We start from the raw sequence: 18986 nt of genomic DNA, 5'->3' as shown, positions 1-18986 counted from the left end.
CGAGAGGAGCCAGCTGAGGTGGCTCGGGCATCTGTTTCGGATGCCTCCTGGGCGCCTTCCTGGGGAGGTGCTCCGGGCAGGTCCCACCGGGAGGAGGCCCCGGGGAAGACCTAGGACACGCTGGAGGGACTATGTCTCTCGGTTGGCCTGGGAAAGCCTTGGCATTCCCCCGGAGGAGCTGGAGGAAGTGTCTGGAGAGAGGGAAGTCTGGGCATCTTTGCTTAGACTGCTGCCCCCGCGACCCGGTCCCGGATAAGCGGAGGAAAATGGATGGATGGATGGATAAAGCTTGTAACGTTATTTTGGATGTGTCAAGTCAATGCACTGAGTGACAGTTTAACTAATCATACTACTGATTGATTGCGCCTAATGAACCCATGACAAGCAGCTCATGAGTGTGGTCTGACCTGGGAGGACATGCCATGGCAGGGGTACAGGATGGCTTTGTCGTCGTCCTCAGAGCCCTGGTCCAGGCAGTAGCCACTGGCCTTGCTGTTCCTCACCTGAAAGACAATGAAGGAAATAATGGAGAGAGGATGGGTAGTCACTGCTGAGCAGCTTATGATGGAAGTGAGAACCTCCTTTCTTCACCTCATTTTCACTTTCACTGGTGTCAACGCAAAAGGAAAGCAACAAACCCACTGAGCAAATAATTAGCACTGACTTTTAACAAGAAAATTAAGCAAGCAAGTAAAGCTTTATTTATGTAGCACTTTTCAAAGCCACGGTTACAAAGTGCTTTACAGACAAAAACAATGATCTCTTTAATCAGAGAAAGCTCTGGAGGGAACTCTTCCTTTTGAGCAATTATAATACTTTACTGGGTGGCACAGTGATGCAGTGGTTGGCACTGTCCCTTTACAGCAAGAAGGTTCTGCAATCGAACCTGGAAGTTGACTGGGGCCTTTTTGTGTGGAGTTTGCATATTTTCCCTGTGCCTGTGTGGCTTTCCCCCAGGTACTCCGGCTTTCTCCCAAGGTTCAAAAACATGCGTGCGGTGGCTCTGTCTTGTCCCTACATGTGACAGTGAGTGTGAATGGTTGTCTGTCTCAACATTATGTGTCAGGCACCAGTAATAGACTGGTGACCCTCAACATCAGGTGGGATTGGCTCCAGGCAACCGCCCTCCAACCATCCACCCCATGACCCTCTACAGGGCAAGTGGGATAGATAATGGATGGAAAATATTTCTACATGAAAGTGATCAAATTGAAATGTCTTGTATTTCAGTTCACAGTATCAATATAGTCTGCATCAGCCAAAATGTATGTGTATAATATCAGGTTTCTCTCACTCAGAAAGTACTTCCTCGCTATTAGCTTCTGTGGTTACAATTGCCAAAGATTTGAAATTGAGAAAATCAAAATCAGTCAGTTCGATATTTAGCATTTCTCTGAATTTCAAATTTTTTCTCAGGTGTGACAGCCCCTATTTTATGTTATACTGCCACCTGTTTACCAGATCTACTGTAGCGTGTTGACCAAGCAGTCTTATTTCATATCAAAGTGATCAAGATGTGACAGTGCATCATTACACAGTGACCAGTCCTAGTTTTGTCTCTCCCGTCCTCCAGACAGTGGTGTGGTGTGCATTCAGTACAAGCTTTGGTTCTATGTGATTTGAATGCATACGGCTTCATTTCCAGGTTGTGACATATCCATCATGCGCTGTTGTCAGGAGGGTTCCACTCGGCTGGTCTGGTCGGCGTGGCCGAGCGTGGCGCTGATGCTCAGTGACAGATGAGACCCGCTTCTGCTGCTGCAGCTGTGTGGCACCACAAGGTAACTGCTTTCCAGCTTGTCAACAGATCTGAAATAGTGCCACTTAAGTGACTGCTGCTGAGGAATCCATTAGCTGGGTGCCAGACTAAAACAGGCGGCAGGGGAAACAAAGGGGGTGAAATTCCCACAGCTTTGATGAATCTAGAGGTTACTTTTGATGTAAAATGACATTGTATGTGCAGAGCATATTGATTTTTCTCTGTTTTCCATTGCTGAAGTGAGACAAAAGGTGCATGTCAGCAAACCTCTAAATCTGACTGTGACACTGGAGTGTGTTCAGGTCTTCAACCTGTCATAATCCCATTTTCTGTCTCCGCTGTGCTGAGTGTACTGCCAAGCCCAAAACAATCAAGGTGGAATAGAAAATTGATGTGCTTAATTAAAAGTCATTATGAGGAAATCACATCTAGTCCGGTGTGGTGATGGTGCATTGCTAAAGCAACAAGATACCATTATCTTAGATGGCCACAGTGAATTTATATTGATTTTATGTGGAGTCTTTGATGTGGAAGGAGGTTTGTACAAACTTAAACCAGATACACTGATTGGCTGATAACTGCTGACATCTATATCAAAGACAAATGTTTCTCAGTAAAGACAGTCACTAAAAAGATTCTGATAATACACAGCTCACAAATTAAGAAGTTCTTACCACTTTTCATATGTGTGGAATCATACTAGCTATCTTTCTCTATGCACCACAGCTCTGTAAGAGCTGCTGAAGAGAAAAATTTGCATCCGCACTATTTCTAATAACCCTGTTAGCAAGTTTCTCACCTCGCCATATGTGATAGTGTTGTTGTAGATCCGCATCTCCGGGTAGACGTGTTCAAGGTACCATCGAAAACTCTGACACTGCAGCCTCTTCCTTAAGGCCAAGCGCTCTGAGACATCCCCAAAATCGACTCCGGGATTCTGGCAGTAAGTGGACAAAGCAAAGACAAAAAACTTCTTAGCCAGTGGGTTCTTTATTGAAATGAGCGCTAGCCTCTGGAGAACAGAGCTGACACAAGAGTTTGGAGGTGTTCAGATGCATCAAGCATTTAGTTAAGAGATGGATAGATGTGCCTGTCATGTGGGACCTTCATTGTTCTTTCATTAGACATGATCTAAGCTGCGTAAATTCTAATCAGCTGCTTAATTATGAGCCCTGACGGCCCTATCTGCATGATGGAGGTGGCTTCCCAGATTGATTGGAGGAATGCCTAATAGCTGCACTGCCTGGCACAGAGGCCTGATCATGATGCACACACACAGACATGTGTATATGTCTTTGTATGGTTGTGTGGACACATTTTTGTTCAAAACCATCACTGGGAGGACATTTTTGCATTGTGAGGACTTTGCAGGTGGTCCTCACACATTCAAAGGCCTGTTTGAAGGTTTTAGAGAAATGTAGGTTTGGGTAAGTGCTGGGGTGAGGCATGTACTTGTGATGGTCAAAGTTATGGTAAGGGGTTAGGGAATAAATTACAGCTATAAACAGACAAACATGAGTGTGCATACACTCACACACACACACACACACACACACACACACAGCAGTCTTGTTGCCAGACAGTGTTTTCAGACAAATCCCTCTCATCAGTCTCCCCTCTCTGCTGGAACCACACAGCTGCTGAATTTGCTTTCAGCATCTACTAATAATGAATTCTAGTTGGAAATATCCACCTTTTTTTTTAGGTACCATAAAGCAACATAAAAAAAAATTCACTCAATTTTCAGTGAGATGTTGTTTGGTATTTGGACTTGCTACTGTGTGTGTCATAAAGCCTCTCCCCCACTGAAGTAATTGTGCTCTCAGCGAGTGCCTTAGACAATAGCAAGAATCACAAGAATATGATTGTGTGTATGGGTGGCTTGGGAGCAGAGGGAGGGGGGTAGATGAAATAATCGTAGTAGCAGATCTTTGTACTGTACACAAAATAACTGCGCCACAGGACAGCTGTGTTTAAAATTACACAGGAGAAGGGATGTGGTCTGATTGGCTAGTCTGTCAAAGTTGCCCCCCAACCATACTGCCCCGCATGTCCTCCATACTACACACACACACACAACAGTTACAACCTTTCCCCATCTGTCCCTTCCTACCTGCACTTAGTGAGTTCACACATAATGATATTTGTGCCAGATTTCTAGACCACATGCAGACATCAGCAGCCTGTCAGACCCGGGTGTGACTGCTACACTGCCACTTATTATTCTGCTATGAACAACAGTGTGTTGTTTTGGACAGTGTTCTGAGGCCTATGCTGATGTCCTTCACCCACAATCATCTCATTCTACAGTGCATGGCTGAAGAGGCAATTAGGATTCAATATTAAACTCTTTATTAATGAAAGGAGCTGTTTATTATTTTGCAGCCCAACTCTGAAGATCCTTGAAAGCAATTAAGCTAAACAGATGTGTATGAAAAGAGACTGATTAGAAATGAGGCTCCTCTCCTTCAGCTGGTGCACCTCTTTCATCTGTTTGGACTTCACTGTTTCCTCACTTTGCCAGTGTGAAGGTCAAGTGGGATGAAATCAGAATTTTGAATTTTTATTGACTAGTGTCTCCCAAGACCCGGGCTGCATGTTTGAATGAGCAAGTGAGAAGGGAAGAGAAGGGGCAAAGGGAGCTCAGGGACCGAGGGACGGAGTGATCAAAGATGGAGAAGAACTTACATTCATGGGAATGTTCCATGCCATGTAGACATGGGATTTATATTCATCCATCCACACCTCAGCGGCCCGCAGAGCATTGCGCTTGGCGTAGTAATCTATGTCATTGTTGTAGGGCTTCTTGGTGCGCTCGATGTGGGCCACTCTGGCACATGGCAGGACTTCCATACTCCCTCCACACTGCCACACCTAGACACCAGCAAGAAGGAAAGATCCAGATTCAGTCACATGAGTATTTACACAGGATTTTAAATAGAAATAAACACACCAGGAATGCAGGAGGAGGCTTTATTACCACTGTCTTGGGAAAGTGGAATTTAAACTCTTTCACAGTTACTGCTGAAGTGAATCAGACTCTGATATTTTTAAATTCAACATTACAAATTCAAAAAAAAAGTCTTGCACTTGAGACTTCAGATTTCATTATTCACAGTATTCCTATCCAAAACCAAAGTACATTATCTTCATTATTTTAAAATGTTAACATTATGAAATCTTATGAATTGTAATATTAGTCAAGCGAACAAGACATTTGAAGCCCATGAATTAAATATAATATTAAACAAATATTAGATTCAAATACTACAAAACACAAAGTATAACATGCATCTGCATTAATGTATCTTAATTATTGCATTATTTTTTAAACTAGTCTGATGTAGCATTCTCCTTAATATAGCTCACTAAAGAGCCAAACCATATTTCCAAAACACCAATATACCTATCCAGTATACAGAAACGGAAGCAGAGTACAGCAAGTAAAATGGCTACTAGGAAAAGAACAAGAGTCATTCATTTTTACATGACTTTCATCTCATTTCAGCTCTCTACTCTTTCGTTATCACAAAACATACAGTAATGATCCTGTAATGTGTTACTGCCTGTTTTCTGTTGACGAAAATGAAAGTTCAGAGCTGCCTATGACAACCAGAAAAATCTGATCCAAGTGTTGTGAGTATGGCATACAGACTCACTTATTAAATATGTTAAATCAGGCAGTAAATATATGTCATCCTGAAAGGCATCAATCCCAGCAGAAGGTACTGACTGACTGAATAATATATCGTGTGCCACTTACTAAAACATACTAAAGATACTGTAATAAAACAGTGGCAGGCATTTGTCAGAGTGCAGCAACCGATGTGAAGTTTAAAGCTCTTTGCAAAATAACATTTTCATTGACATACAGCATGTAAATCTTCAAATCTACAGTCTACTGTGAGAAAGTGGCCCAGCAATCAGACACTTGGACAATGCCACCAGAATGCCACAGCATATGGAAATGTTTTTCCAGCCATACAAACTAGCAAGTCTCCACCGCCCGCAGTCTCTTAATGGAGATCAACACAATGCCTAACAGATGTTCTGGTCCATTAACTTCTCCCTGAACCCAAAATTCCACACAAGGATTTAAATGAGAACTGCTACAAAACTATTTCCCCAATTAAGTCCAGGATAGGGGCGAAGCCTGTGTTGAGCTGATCATGTTTATTTTATTTCATGGACTTACATATTGCACAGCTTCCTGTTTAGGACACATTAACAAGAAGGGTGTTTTGAGTGGTTTATTGACACTTTGTAATTTTCCTCCTGTAGTGTTGTTCTTTTGGCCAGACTAGAACTGTGCCATTGAAGTTAGTAGCAACAAATAGCAGCGTCAAGCATAAGCCTTCCATGTGTAGTGCTTCAGTGACCAGAGTATCTTAAATTACTGAATATGATCTCTCAATGCAAGCTAATTAAAACTTAAGATGCTGGTTCTCTCTGCTTTGTTATTAGGAAACTAATACTGTATAAATTACCAACACAAACTCATTAGCTACTATTTAATTTTGCAAGAGGCAAATATTCTTACCGGTAATTGAGAGGGCAACAAACTTGTAAGATAATCATGAAATAATAAAATAGTAAAAATAGTGATTAGTGTCTAAAGAGTTACGAATAATTTATTTGTTTTGTTTAAAGCTGCAGTAAGGTAGCACTAGTATGAAACTCCAAATCAGTCCACTATGCTCCACCCAGCACTTAAGGTTAAGGAGGATCTCCTCATTAAAGTGTAAGACTGACAATATTTTATGTTTTTTTTATATTATCAAATGTTACCCTGTACATAGCTCTCAGTCCCAAGATTTACTGAAGATGTATGTTTATGAAAAACCAGGTCACAGATATGTACTATAATTAAAATAAAACAGCTACATACAAACCTCACATACACATGGATTGATATACACCACATCTGGTACTCTAGTGAGTAATTCTGGCTGTGTATGTGGGATTGCCTCAACATGACAGTGCCTCTGTTCATATAACAAAGGGACCTGTCTACTAGGGAAACAGTGTAACCCACTGATGTGTTTTAATAACTTCTGGACAACAATGAAATAAGATACACCAGGCTTTGTGTACAACAGGAAGCCATGAAAATCACTTATCTTTTAGGAAACACCAGTCCATCTAACAAATCATTACGTTTTATGAACATAGCATCTCAAAGTCTTTCCTTAAATAACTGTGCAGTCTTTTACTCAAATTTTCAAACTGCTTAATTTTAAGTTCGTTCCTATTCAATATTTTGTGTGCTGTCCTCCGAGAAGATGACATAATAACAATATTAAAAGGAACTTGGCTTCAATTTAGTTTTGTCACGTGCCATATTCAGGCAAGCCGAGGATATGTGGAGACAGCAAACGGCCAAATCAAATCACCAGAGTAAGTTGTATCAATGTGTGCTCTGGTGAGCAGGAAAGATGTTTGAACCAGAAAGCCCTGAGCTGTATGGCCAAGTGTACAGTGCTCATGGAAATGAGACACTATCAAACATTTACCCAAGTCCCAATTATCATAATTTACATTTCTGTAATGCTCAAGGGTGTATGAAACCTTACATTTAATTGTACATAAAAGCATTTGAGGCACCCTTGTGTTGCCATGAAGCCCATCAGTGGAGTATTTCACCAGGGCTGATTTGAGCTTAAAGCCCTGTACTGACTGCCTGACCCTTCATCTTCACTGCAGATGATCCCCAATGACCCTGGACTAAAAAAGTGCATTAGTACTTTGGAGTAGGCTTTTCTTGCTTTGCTGCTCCCCATGACAAGTGCTGCTTTTCCACAATTCCCTTCATGGTGGGTGCATCCATGTGGGTGTAAGTGCGATACCAGTTAAAGTCTTTAGTCCTTACAGATTCTACCCATCACCTTTTGTAACAGTAGGCTCTATGTAATGCCATCTGTGTTTGGTTTCTTTAGCCAGGTCTCCTGTTTAAAATCAATATTGCGTTTGTGTGTTTTGTGCTTGTGGATACGTGCACTCATGGATAATTGAAAATGTGTAATTGCAGTTAGCAGTTCACCCAGCAGTAAAAGGAAACTGAAGATCAATAATTTCCCCACCACCATTTCCAAAAGGTCAGAAACCTAATAGCTAACTAGACTTGTTAAACAGGCTATAGTTTGTTTGCATCACATTAGGCTTTGTGTAGTGTCAGTGAACAGAAGATTAATTACTTCATATTGTTAAAAATACAGGGAGGCTATATGGCCATTATTTCCTCTGGGTGCTGGTGGAAATCTGGGTGGATCTGGTTTGACTGTGGACCACTGTGTAGCAGGGAAGTTCTGGCTGGTTATGTCTTCAACCAGGTGTATGGCCCTGGATTAGTGAAGGCTGACCAGGGGAGACAGACCACCAGGGAGTTTAGACCCACAGCTCAGTTGAGGACCCCATACAGGTAAGACCTTCTGAGTAGATGGATATTACAGGTGAGCAGACAGGTTAATACAATGACAAAGACTAACAGTGTCCTTCTCCACAAGGCAGTTCCTGAAATGGCAGCCGCACCACAAAATGGCACCTTCCAGATGACATGAGAGAGCCAGTTATATGCTAAATAGGTTTATTCACAATATGTACACAAGGAAAAGAGCAAGGATTTAAACTGCATGAAATGGTACAGCATTGAAAGGAGATGAAAAAATGAACTGATGAATGGTCTGTTTGTTATAGTGGGGAATTGAGTCAAATTGCACCTAAATCACAAGTTTGGATCCAGGTCTTATGATTTAAACAATAATTTGGGTAGAAGATAATTCATGCGCTTTAATTTAGGAACAGTTACAGTTAATGAGACATCAACTTGCCATGAGGTCACTTCTCTGTTAGCTGGAGCTTGGCCATGAGCTCAGAAGATTCCACATGGTCAGGAAAAGGAGAAGTGCTTGGTTCAGGGTCAGGTATTGCAGTGAGTGGACATTAAAGAGGAAGATATCAGGACTGGAGATAAGATACAGGCTAGCAGACATGCGGGTCTGATAATAGTTGTGGGCGATATACATAGCTGTAATCATTCTGATAAGCATAATTTTCCTTTTATTATATATTACATTATGATGTGCAACAATTCTCAGGGTTTTAAACTGCAAAACTTGATTAAATGGGATATACAACAAAGTAAAACACTATACCTGCCAGTTTGCTGGTGCAAACACACAGGCACCATCTCACATGCATAGAGTGCTAGAAGCACAGACATCACGTGGCAGGTACTAGGTCAGCTGTACTGGTGTTTACATGTTATCAGCACTGTTTTTTTGTTTTGTTTTTTTAATATCTACATTTTGATTTTGTTCTGAAAGACACAAAGAAAAACGACAGTTCACTGTGTGGACATGTACCCAAACAACACATGATAACATTATCACAATGCAATTGAAAAGTCAGTTTCACCTGGTTCCTTCACCAGCCAGTAACACTTTTCAAAATTTGGTGGTGAGAACAATCACACATCTACTTGACTCAAACAATTTTCTGTAGAGATATTCAGACCCAAAATAAGTCTGAGTTAGAAAAAACACAAGGTGCTGTATTGGTGTTAGTGTGATGCATCACATACCAGTGAGATGATAAAATATGATCTAGAAAAGTTAAGTTTGTGTGATAAAAACATTTGTGTGAAGAAGATAAATCACTGTGCACTGGGGCAGATCTAGAAAATTTTGGAGGGGGTGGCCAGCCTAGGGCACAGACTCAGGGAGGGGTAGCACATTTGAAATACAAGTAAAAAGTAAATTAAACCCCTACTTCTATGAAACAATAAACATATATTAAGACTCAAGTTGTTTGTTTTGTTTAAAAGTGAAATGCGCAGTGTTTTCTTTAGCTAACCTTGGCTGTGCTCTTTATCTACCCCTGGCTACGGACACCAATCCTGCATAGTGCCCCCCCCCCACTGAGGTGAATCATGCTAAGTACTCCATAACACTGTAGGAGAAATGAATGCAAATGTCATTATGCACGCATATGATATAATATAATATGATATAAAATAAAAACTAATTTGGCCAATAATAATTGCAAAGGACCAAAGAAACGTCAGTTGTGTTTAAGGCAAATTGTTATTGTTTTTCATTGATCATTCAGGAATACTGACAAGCATTTTGACTCTGACACTTTTGGGGGTGGGGGTTGGCACCAGGGGTGGCCAATCAGTTTCAGCGGTTGGCCACCCCTTGGCTCCACCCATGCTGCATATCAGTGTATAACAGTGTTCTAAAGACTAAAATAATGATCTATTTCAGATGATTATTTGTTCTTTCTTTGCCTTTGTGTCAGGGCCCCCACTAAGCTAAGAAGTGAATTAGATGGTTGTGACTTTTAATGTTGCAATAATATCAATTTAAGCTTGGGCTAGGACTGAGCCTCATTCCATCAGCCATTATGTCTCTAGCTTTTGGGCTTAAGGTCTGACCTCAGCTGCCCTCCGCCTCTGGGCACAGTGCATATTTAAACACTATTTTGGGCTCTTCGCCCATTCTGTACACACTTTGTACTCCATCCTACCACAATGTGTTTACAATTTTTCCTGCACATGAGGAATGTGTAATGAAGGAGAAATATTGTTTCAGTGCAACAAAAAACATCTGGTTGCAATGTAACCTTTATTCTCTGAGGTAAGAGATTTTCTGCTGATGTGAAAAACTAATCACAAACAACTAACTCTACAACAGGGAGCAGGTTAAGGGAGGCTAGGGGTAATTTCTTCCTTAATTTAACAGCAAACAACCTAGTAGAAAACATGCAGGGAGTCAACTCTAGATTTGAGAATGATCAATGCTGATGTGACCTTTTTCAACACACGGGAAAAATCACCAATCTGATGGTTTGGAGGAAAACCAGGTGGTGCTCGGCAGATTGCTGGCTCAAATGCTGTGTTTGTTACATTCCAGAAATGTTCATGCCTCTATGCTGTAACCTGTAGCTTCATAATGAGGATTTCAGTCACAGCATTTCACAAGTTCTTTTTTCCCTTTACATACAACACATAATAAGGATGTCAGTGCTTGTCTGGGAGCACTTCTGCTAATGACAGGGTCTCACTTTATATACAATGCAAATCATTGAACTAAAAGGGTGGAATCATTTAACTAAATTGTTGTACTGTGTGCTATGCCAAATGCTTAGTATGCTTACTAATAAAACTGGATTGCCATGGTATTTATTTTAAATAAGGGAACATATGATAAAAATACTCTGGTTACATGAAAAATAAACCTTTGGCTTCATGTATGAATGGACTGTTAATTTCAACTGGATAATACTGCAAACAAAACAAGTATGAGATAAAATGTACCTTCAAAGAGGGCAGCACACTGCAGTTAAAGACTGTACCTTTAAATATTCTAATATTATGGAAATAAAATCTAAATACCAAATAAGAGTGTTTTAATCTTCTATTCCACAGCCCACACACAGGTCCTAAGGACTGCATTTCTGTAAAGTCCATTTGGCTCTGACCCTTTATAAAATTGCAGCCTGCATCATTAAAAGGAGCCACTTAACACAGAGCACTTTGATGTAGTGCTAATGTAATTGCTAATTTAATTTAATTGTCTCTGTACATGCAGTTAGTAATTGCAGCTGCACCATTTGCGTGATAAGCTTCACGGGGCTCCAGAAAACATCAGCCATAAAAAGCATAAAAGCCTTTAACAGCAGTAAACAGGTTTACATTAATGCCACTGCACAATATCATCAATAAACTGGGAAAATGAACTAGGTAGAGGCTCACTACAGGCTTTTAGACAGGCTTTGGATTTGAGACAATATATTCTAATGTGGGTGAAAAAAAGTCAATGAAATATTTACTCTAACATGGACAAAGAAAATCCTCAACTAAGCCCTGGATAATATTTAATCAGTAACAATCAGTGTGCCGAGACTAGAATTACTTTAAAGGTGATTGAAACAATCTTTAACCACTCAGAACCAAACCTTCAAATTAAAAGGTGAGTCCGGTGCGGCTCATTATTGATGACATCTAATCCCCTCCTTGCTGCTGAATAGCTTCAGCCTCAGATGATTCACATGAGTTGGCTCACTTCTGCTTAGAAAGAAAAAGGAAATGGGAGCATGACTGGATATATGCACCGCAGATGGCAATGGGCAACTACTGTAAATGAGACTAGTGATGCCTTTTGAGAATTATGATGCTGCTAGGAATTCTGGGTGTTTGACCATACATATAAATTGGCCCCCAGTGGCATCAAAGCACAAACAAAAATGACAGAAATATGAGTGCAAAGAATGAAAATAGAGTGCCAGAGAGACAAGTTCAGCCCCAGCACACTCCCTCACTTCAGTACAGCTGACCAATGGCTGCAGGAAGCAAATGACAGACAGCCAGGTTCAGAAAGTAACAGAAATTGTCAGACTCCTTTTCAATTCCGACATCACAAAGGTGTGGAGCGAGGAGGCTTCAGGCCCTGTTTAACCTTTGAAAAGCACTTCTGTTGGAGTATAGGCCACTTGCGTCTTTAGGCCCCTTGAAAATCGCCGCCCATTTTCAATCTCATCAATTCAACCTTTAGTGAAACTGCAAGGGTGACATTAGCAATTAAGCTTTTTCTCCATCAGTGGTCAAAATGGAAAATAGTGCAGAGGAGAAGGAGCCAGCGAGTGGCTAAGAAACTAGTCTGGGATGATGACAGGGTGCACTGAGGTCATGCACAATACATATTATGCCTCATCTTCTAGACAGCTATATTTTAACAGTCATGGAGGAAAATGATCCTGCAGCAACAAACAGAAGCCTTGGCTAATAGAGTGTAGCAATAGCTGGGGGTCAGCCAGAGTTCATCCCATCTTGTGTCAGCTATTCTGATTGCATGACTAAAACAGCTACAGCACCAATATGTGCGAAGATAAGTGGGGATCTCATTTGAAACACATCTGAGTGAAATATTATCTGGAGCTATTTTATCATGCAGTGAAGAATGAAATGATTCACAGGGTGTATTGATTGTTTCAAAGAGAAGGCAACACAAACAAACTGTGTGCTGATGTTTCTCTTTCTTCTTCTACTGTGACATTTTTTCAACCTAGTTCACCTTGATCCAGTTCTGTGTATGTTTGGACATGAGACTCACCTTGATCCAGTTCTGTGTATGTTTCAGCATGTGCACACAGGCATAGACATGAGATCTGCCATACTGCTTTAGCTATTGGTTACTTCCTACTGACAATCACACACATCAGATCATAGACATTTTAGAGTCATGGTGCTGGAGACACATGAGGCGTCAGCGCTAGTGTCTACTGTCAACAGTTTGAACTGAACTTTACTCAATTTGGTCAAAAACTTTGAGAGCTATTTACAATTTAGCAAAAATATAACTACTACGGGGTGTCATATCTCAAAGCGAACTGTTACAGCCTCTCTGGTTCACTGGCTGCCATTAATTGACTGTCAGTCTACCTTCCATTAATGTGTCTTCGCAAAACATTATACAAGAGCATTAATCCCTCCTGTCATTTGTTCCTCTTCATATGGAGCAGAAGATAATTACCACTGTGTCATTACTGCACTGTTGGCAGAACACTGGGAATTAACTCTATATAACTCATCTCTTTACTTTCAAACAGCTACTTTAATTTAGTATTCTTCTCAGTGTGGTGACTTGTGATTATGAAAACTCTGGGGAACTCTATGCAGTCTCTGTTTCTGTCTGTTAAAAAAACAAATATTTTCACTATAAGGTCATAAACCTGAAGATATAGTTTGTGATTTTGTGGCTATTTAAAAATAGGTAGGTAACATTTCAAAACCTGAACAGATGATCAGCATGCAGCATGACTGCTGCATTCAGAATTGATTGTGCACAAGCATTAATCCACGGCCGAGCTAGCTTTTGGTCCCATAAACTATTAAATAGCACTCAGCCAGAATAACAGGTGTAATCATTTCTTGATGAATAAGAAAACCTGAAAGGCTGTGATACCGGAGAAACACAGCATTATCAATACCAATACTACTACTACTAATACAACATGGAACTGGTCATGTATGCTCTTATTCTCTATCACATAAATATTGTGGTGCACATTTTTTACTTCATTTTTCACATAATAATAATAATAATAATTTGTAGTAGACTGCATGTCCGTAAGCTGAGTGTGTAGCTATAGTCAATATGTTTACTCCTGTTCTCTAATATATAAACTGGATCTGAAGGGAAGCATATATTACTAGCTAGCTCTTACATTACCTTGCATTACATGCCTTCTTTACCAATGAAAGAATAAAATCTTAAATCTACATCAATCAAATTTCAAGCCACATGGGAGCAGTGCAATAAGCTTTAAACACAACACCGACCTATTCTCTAATAAAGTTAATATGGTGGATGTTTTAGCAAGCAGTTGGCACATTAGCATTAATTTGAAATAATGTTTCTGCTCACTGGATGAATTTAATTCCAATATTCACTTTCCTCTCAGATCTGCTTTGCTCTCAACCAGCTCCTGAGGGAAATATCCGGCTCTTTAGCTGCTAAATGTATATTCACTAGTTACTTGCTAACGTTGTCTATCTGCTGCTTGGTGCGTGGCAGATGCACAGTGGGTTTATTAGAGCCTTCTGGATAAAAGCAGTTGCCTGCTGCGTCTGAAAGCAATGCTGATTACATATAGTGATATTGAACCAAAACAAAATTGCAGGCTAGAAAATCTAAACAGTGAGCTAAAAGATGAAGCTGCTCAGTAGTAGATGTGAGAGGATTCTTTGTGGATTTGTCACTATGAGTGACTCCTTTCACCTTACATGTAGTCTTGTGATCCATTCTTAGTATTAAAATATTGATTATAAGTTGAAGTTTTTAAAAAAGCATTCTGTACAGTTTTGGCACCAGGCTCCACTGCCAGTAGAGTCTAAACAAATACACTTGGGGGCCTGTCCTGCAATAAAGGCATGGTGTGCGGCACAAGTAGCACGTCTGTGTTTCCTAAATTTCTACCTGCACAATTACTGTTTTCACAAAAGGCACATCATGCTACACTTCATGCTAGCAGGTGTGTTCAGATGAAAATAGGATGTGTCCAGGCACATTTTGGGCACTCTGATAATATGAGGGCATACAAAGTGACTGCGCCACTGACCAGCAAAAACCAGGTCTGTGGGCAAGAGTCAAATCATTATTGCTAGTTAATGGGCACTTTGTGTTGTGACTGTGTTATCAAATGGGCACTTTGTGTTGTGACTGTGTTGTCAAGGTGCATGCACAATGCTCGTGCACTGTGCCTGTTATACCCTGGGACGCGCTGCGCAGGACATGCAAGACTTAAAAAATAAGATGACATTCGTTGTTGTGCACATCAATATATACCAAATCAAATCAAGATGTATTTATAATATGTGGATAATTGCATGTTACACCCAAACACACCCCTTCTTTAATGAGGAGATCAAATGCAGCCCTTTCGCTACTTGCACTGGCGATTGAACCATCCTCGTCCTCAAATTACTGAAATGAACATGGACACACCTAAACACCACTTGCACCAAACCATCTTGATCAGAGGCTGTGGATCCTCAAAAGAGGGCCCTTGATCTGAGTAAAGTTACAGCAATTCACAAGCAGACCTGTGTCACAGGACTTCCAGCTACAGACTGCCTGTATCCACATGAGATAAGTTGTGTGCTCTCAGTTGCATCTGGGGAATTTTACACGCCCCAGTTTTAAATTAAAATGTTCTGCACTCTGCAGTTCTATACCCAAGGGATGTCTGTTTGTAGGCTAATACTCCAAAATGTCTCACCCAGTTCAAAGAAGTGCCAGAAAATGCTGATTAAAGGTGAAGGTTAACCAGAGTTCATTTATATCATCTGTTATCCTTTCTCAGGGTTATGGAGAGAAAAACATTCAGACACTGTGACAAGTATGAAGTGATTTTACAGGATACAATGGCTGAACTTCCTGTGATGTGTTGAATAAACCGGTGCTGACAAAACAGTTTTAAACACAGAGAAATCAGCATAAATTAAAGAAGGCATGGAGCTATCTTTGTTTAGAGTCAGCTCTAGTGTCACTATCTATGCAATGTTTATTCACACCAACACTAATTTCTAGATCTGAAAGCTGTGAATATCACATGGTAGCAAGTCATTTTTCAAAGCTGTTGTGTGAGTGAGAAGAATTTCAACAGGGACAACGTTATAATGTTGACAAACACTGCATGATTTTACTATTGCGACATCAATCCATGTCTAACACTAATTGAAGTACCATTTGTTTTGTTTGTTTTAATCTCATGAATTATAAGTGGAAGCGGATCTCAGGCACTCTCATGTCATAAAGACAGGTGCTTCCATTTCACATCGAAATGTGATCAGTTAAATGTGCATTAAGTAATTAATGACTTATCGACTTCCATCAGCAAGCTAGGAAATGCAACATTGACAGGTCTCATGCACAGCTAACATAAATTATACATTCACATTTTTACAGAAGCAAAAACAAGCCAGCATATTAGGACATGAAATCAACATAGTGATAACATGCATAATAAGTTTGTTTCTTTGAAAAGTGTGTGTCAAAGAAGTGGTGGACAATGACTTTTGAAAGGCAGAAATCTGAGCTCTTTGGAAAGTATTACCTGAGTCACTGAATCATTGTGTGTTAAATGAAACAGACCTCTTATTTAATCCACTTGACATTTGACTGTTGTGTTGTAGCTTCAATGAGCCTACTGATTCGATCTGAATTTTCATTTGCATACCTTACACCATGTGGACCCCAGCCCGTATGATTTTATAAGGCACCAGAGAGTTGGCACATGAGGAAATTAATGATACATTTCCACATATTCTAAGATAAAATAATTCAAGCGATTCAATTCACTGATATATGTCATTATGATGGATACAGAATTCTCTGTCTGTCTTAGTTGTCATGCCTTTTCTATAGATCTTGCCAAAACAAAATTTGCCTCATTAAAAACCAAATGAATTCATCATCTTTTTCAACTGAATTTTTTCCAACAGATGGCTCCTTAAGTCACTGTTCATGGGGCAGTGGAACAAAAAGCCAGATACATCCTGAAATACAGTAGGATCATAAACCACAGAAACACTCCTCTGAACTGAGTACTGAGTATTGATAGCCTTTTTTTGATACATCCTGAAATACAGTAGGATCATCAACCATAGAAACACTCCTCTGAACTGTTTGTGATCCCTATAATGAGACTACCAAACAAATCATATTTTGTCACTCTCAATTTTGCAATAACTGAAATTGCATTCCTTCTTTAGTGTGGCTTTCACTGCCACATCTAATTACCTGTGGTTCAGACAGCGGTTTTTATGCAAATGAATGATTGGGGTGTGTTTACATGTATATATGGCTAAAAGTGGGAGTGGAAAAGAAGTCCATGCACATACTGTACACCCAATCCCACGACGACTGAGATTTATAAAACAGATCCAGCCGTACATGCTGCTTTATGAATCTGTTTTAATACGTACACAGTTTAAGTCATGAATCTACACAGAGCTCTATGCACCTGTCCCTGATATCTACTTCATTTGCCAGTGGAGGAGTACACCAGGTCTTAACTGAACACACAGGAACCTCAGCGCTCTCTGTAATGAAATGTAACATATGGTCCTGTGTTGTAATCTTCCTTGGTTTGAACATCCCAGTAATTAACACACTGTATCATTTGTCTAGGAGCTCACTATGCTCAGCCAAGAAATGTTCTGGCACAGCAACCTGTAAAGTCCCAACCTGTCGGCTTTACAAAACAAATGAGAAATGGCATGTTAATCTGTGAGCGTTAGAAGAGTGTTGGCTTTGGACAGAGCCACGTTAGTTGTTTCCTTAAGTATCTATTCTTTATGCTAAGATAAATTTACCAGTTGCTGGTGATAGCTTCATATTTACAGTACAGACCTGAGAGCAGTATCAGTCTTATCTAAGTAGGAAAGTAAATAAGCTCATTTCCCAAGATGCCAAACTATTTACAATTTACAGATTTTCATCGTGCATTTAAAAACATTAGCTCTTCCAGTAGTTCTTCACACTGAACAGAAACACTGCCATGCTCACCTTCAACCCTCCCTTCCTCTCAAGCCTTGTGTGGTGGTGAGTGATGCTTCAAAGCCTTTGGAACCGAAGGCTCCCTCTTCCATTGGGAGGCTGAATGAGCCACTTCCTATGTCCCATCATTGCATTTTCGTGCCTCCTTTTCCACCCTCTCTTCCTCATGGATTGGGCATGTGGATGGAGCAATAGAGAGATGCTGGAACCTTTTTAACTGTGCCTTATTCCATTCTATTACTGCCCTATATCTTCGATATACCTGCGCCATATCAGTGTGTGCTGGTACTCTTCAAATATTCAGACCTTGTCAGATCATTTCACGTTTTCAGCCTGAGACATCCAACAAAGGCAATTATGCGAGCAGATTATCTAATGCTTCGGTAATGAATGTGATGAGCCAGTTTGTACTTAAGTGTTACTGTATTTCCTGGTGATGATGCTGTCCACAGAGAGTGTTGCTTCTCCACAAAATCCAATTGTCTTGAGCAGCAGAAGGATGTGAAATGCACAGTGCATGTGAAATGGTCTTAATTACCATGTCAATATGTGCTCAGATTAAGGAGGGAGTATCTGTAGTCCCTCGGGAAAGAGGTTTTTAATGAAGTTTATGATTCACATGGATAACAAGCGAGCTGACAAGGTCTGTCTAATTGCTTATTCCTCTGGCCCTGGACACTGAACAGCAACTCTCTGAGGATGCTCAGGAAGCCATGGCATCTCAAAGCCATTTCAGGCTAAGGAATATGTTACATGCCATTGTTCAACAGTATATATCAGGCCTGCTTTCCAAACACACAATCTGGTGAGGTGTAAATTTCAGATATATAGACTGGATCGGCAGGACCTGAAGTAACAAGACAGTAACAGTTTAGAGTTATCTATGCATAAATCTAAATAATGAACAGTCTTTATAATGACAATGCAAACCCCATGGTAAATTCCACAACACAAAGCACGTAGCTCCTTCAATAGCTGCAGTAATCCCTCTGAAACAATATCTGATCGGAGTTTTGCTTACAAAACCTTCACAGCTGCATCTGTTCTCACTTGTCTCTCCTCCCAGAGATGGATGCTGGCTGGAACATACAGTAATGAACCATGGAGTAAGTAAACCTGAGTCCATTAAGCTCTAACAGATTGATTCAGTCGCTAAATAATGCAGG

General features: G+C 40.4%; 1 protein-coding gene across 1 annotated transcript in view; it reads right to left on the bottom strand.

The window, feature by feature from the left end:
• galnt9 (polypeptide N-acetylgalactosaminyltransferase 9) overlaps positions 1 to 18986 on the bottom strand; it is a 95683-nt gene that overhangs the window by 11241 nt on the left and 65456 nt on the right. The window contains exons 7-9 of the mRNA XM_020590512.1: positions 4448 to 4633; positions 2559 to 2696; positions 408 to 503 (exon numbers count right to left, since the gene is read on the bottom strand). Coding sequence (XP_020446168.1) covers positions 408 to 503; positions 2559 to 2696; positions 4448 to 4633 — 420 coding nt within the window. The remainder of the gene's footprint in view (positions 1 to 407; positions 504 to 2558; positions 2697 to 4447; positions 4634 to 18986) is intronic.

This window comes from Monopterus albus, unplaced genomic scaffold (genome assembly GCF_001952655.1).
Source record: "Monopterus albus unplaced genomic scaffold, M_albus_1.0 scaffold12.1, whole genome shotgun sequence".
Classification (NCBI taxonomy): domain Eukaryota; kingdom Metazoa; phylum Chordata; class Actinopteri; order Synbranchiformes; family Synbranchidae; genus Monopterus; species Monopterus albus.
This window is presented reverse-complemented; position numbering and strand designations above follow the sequence as displayed.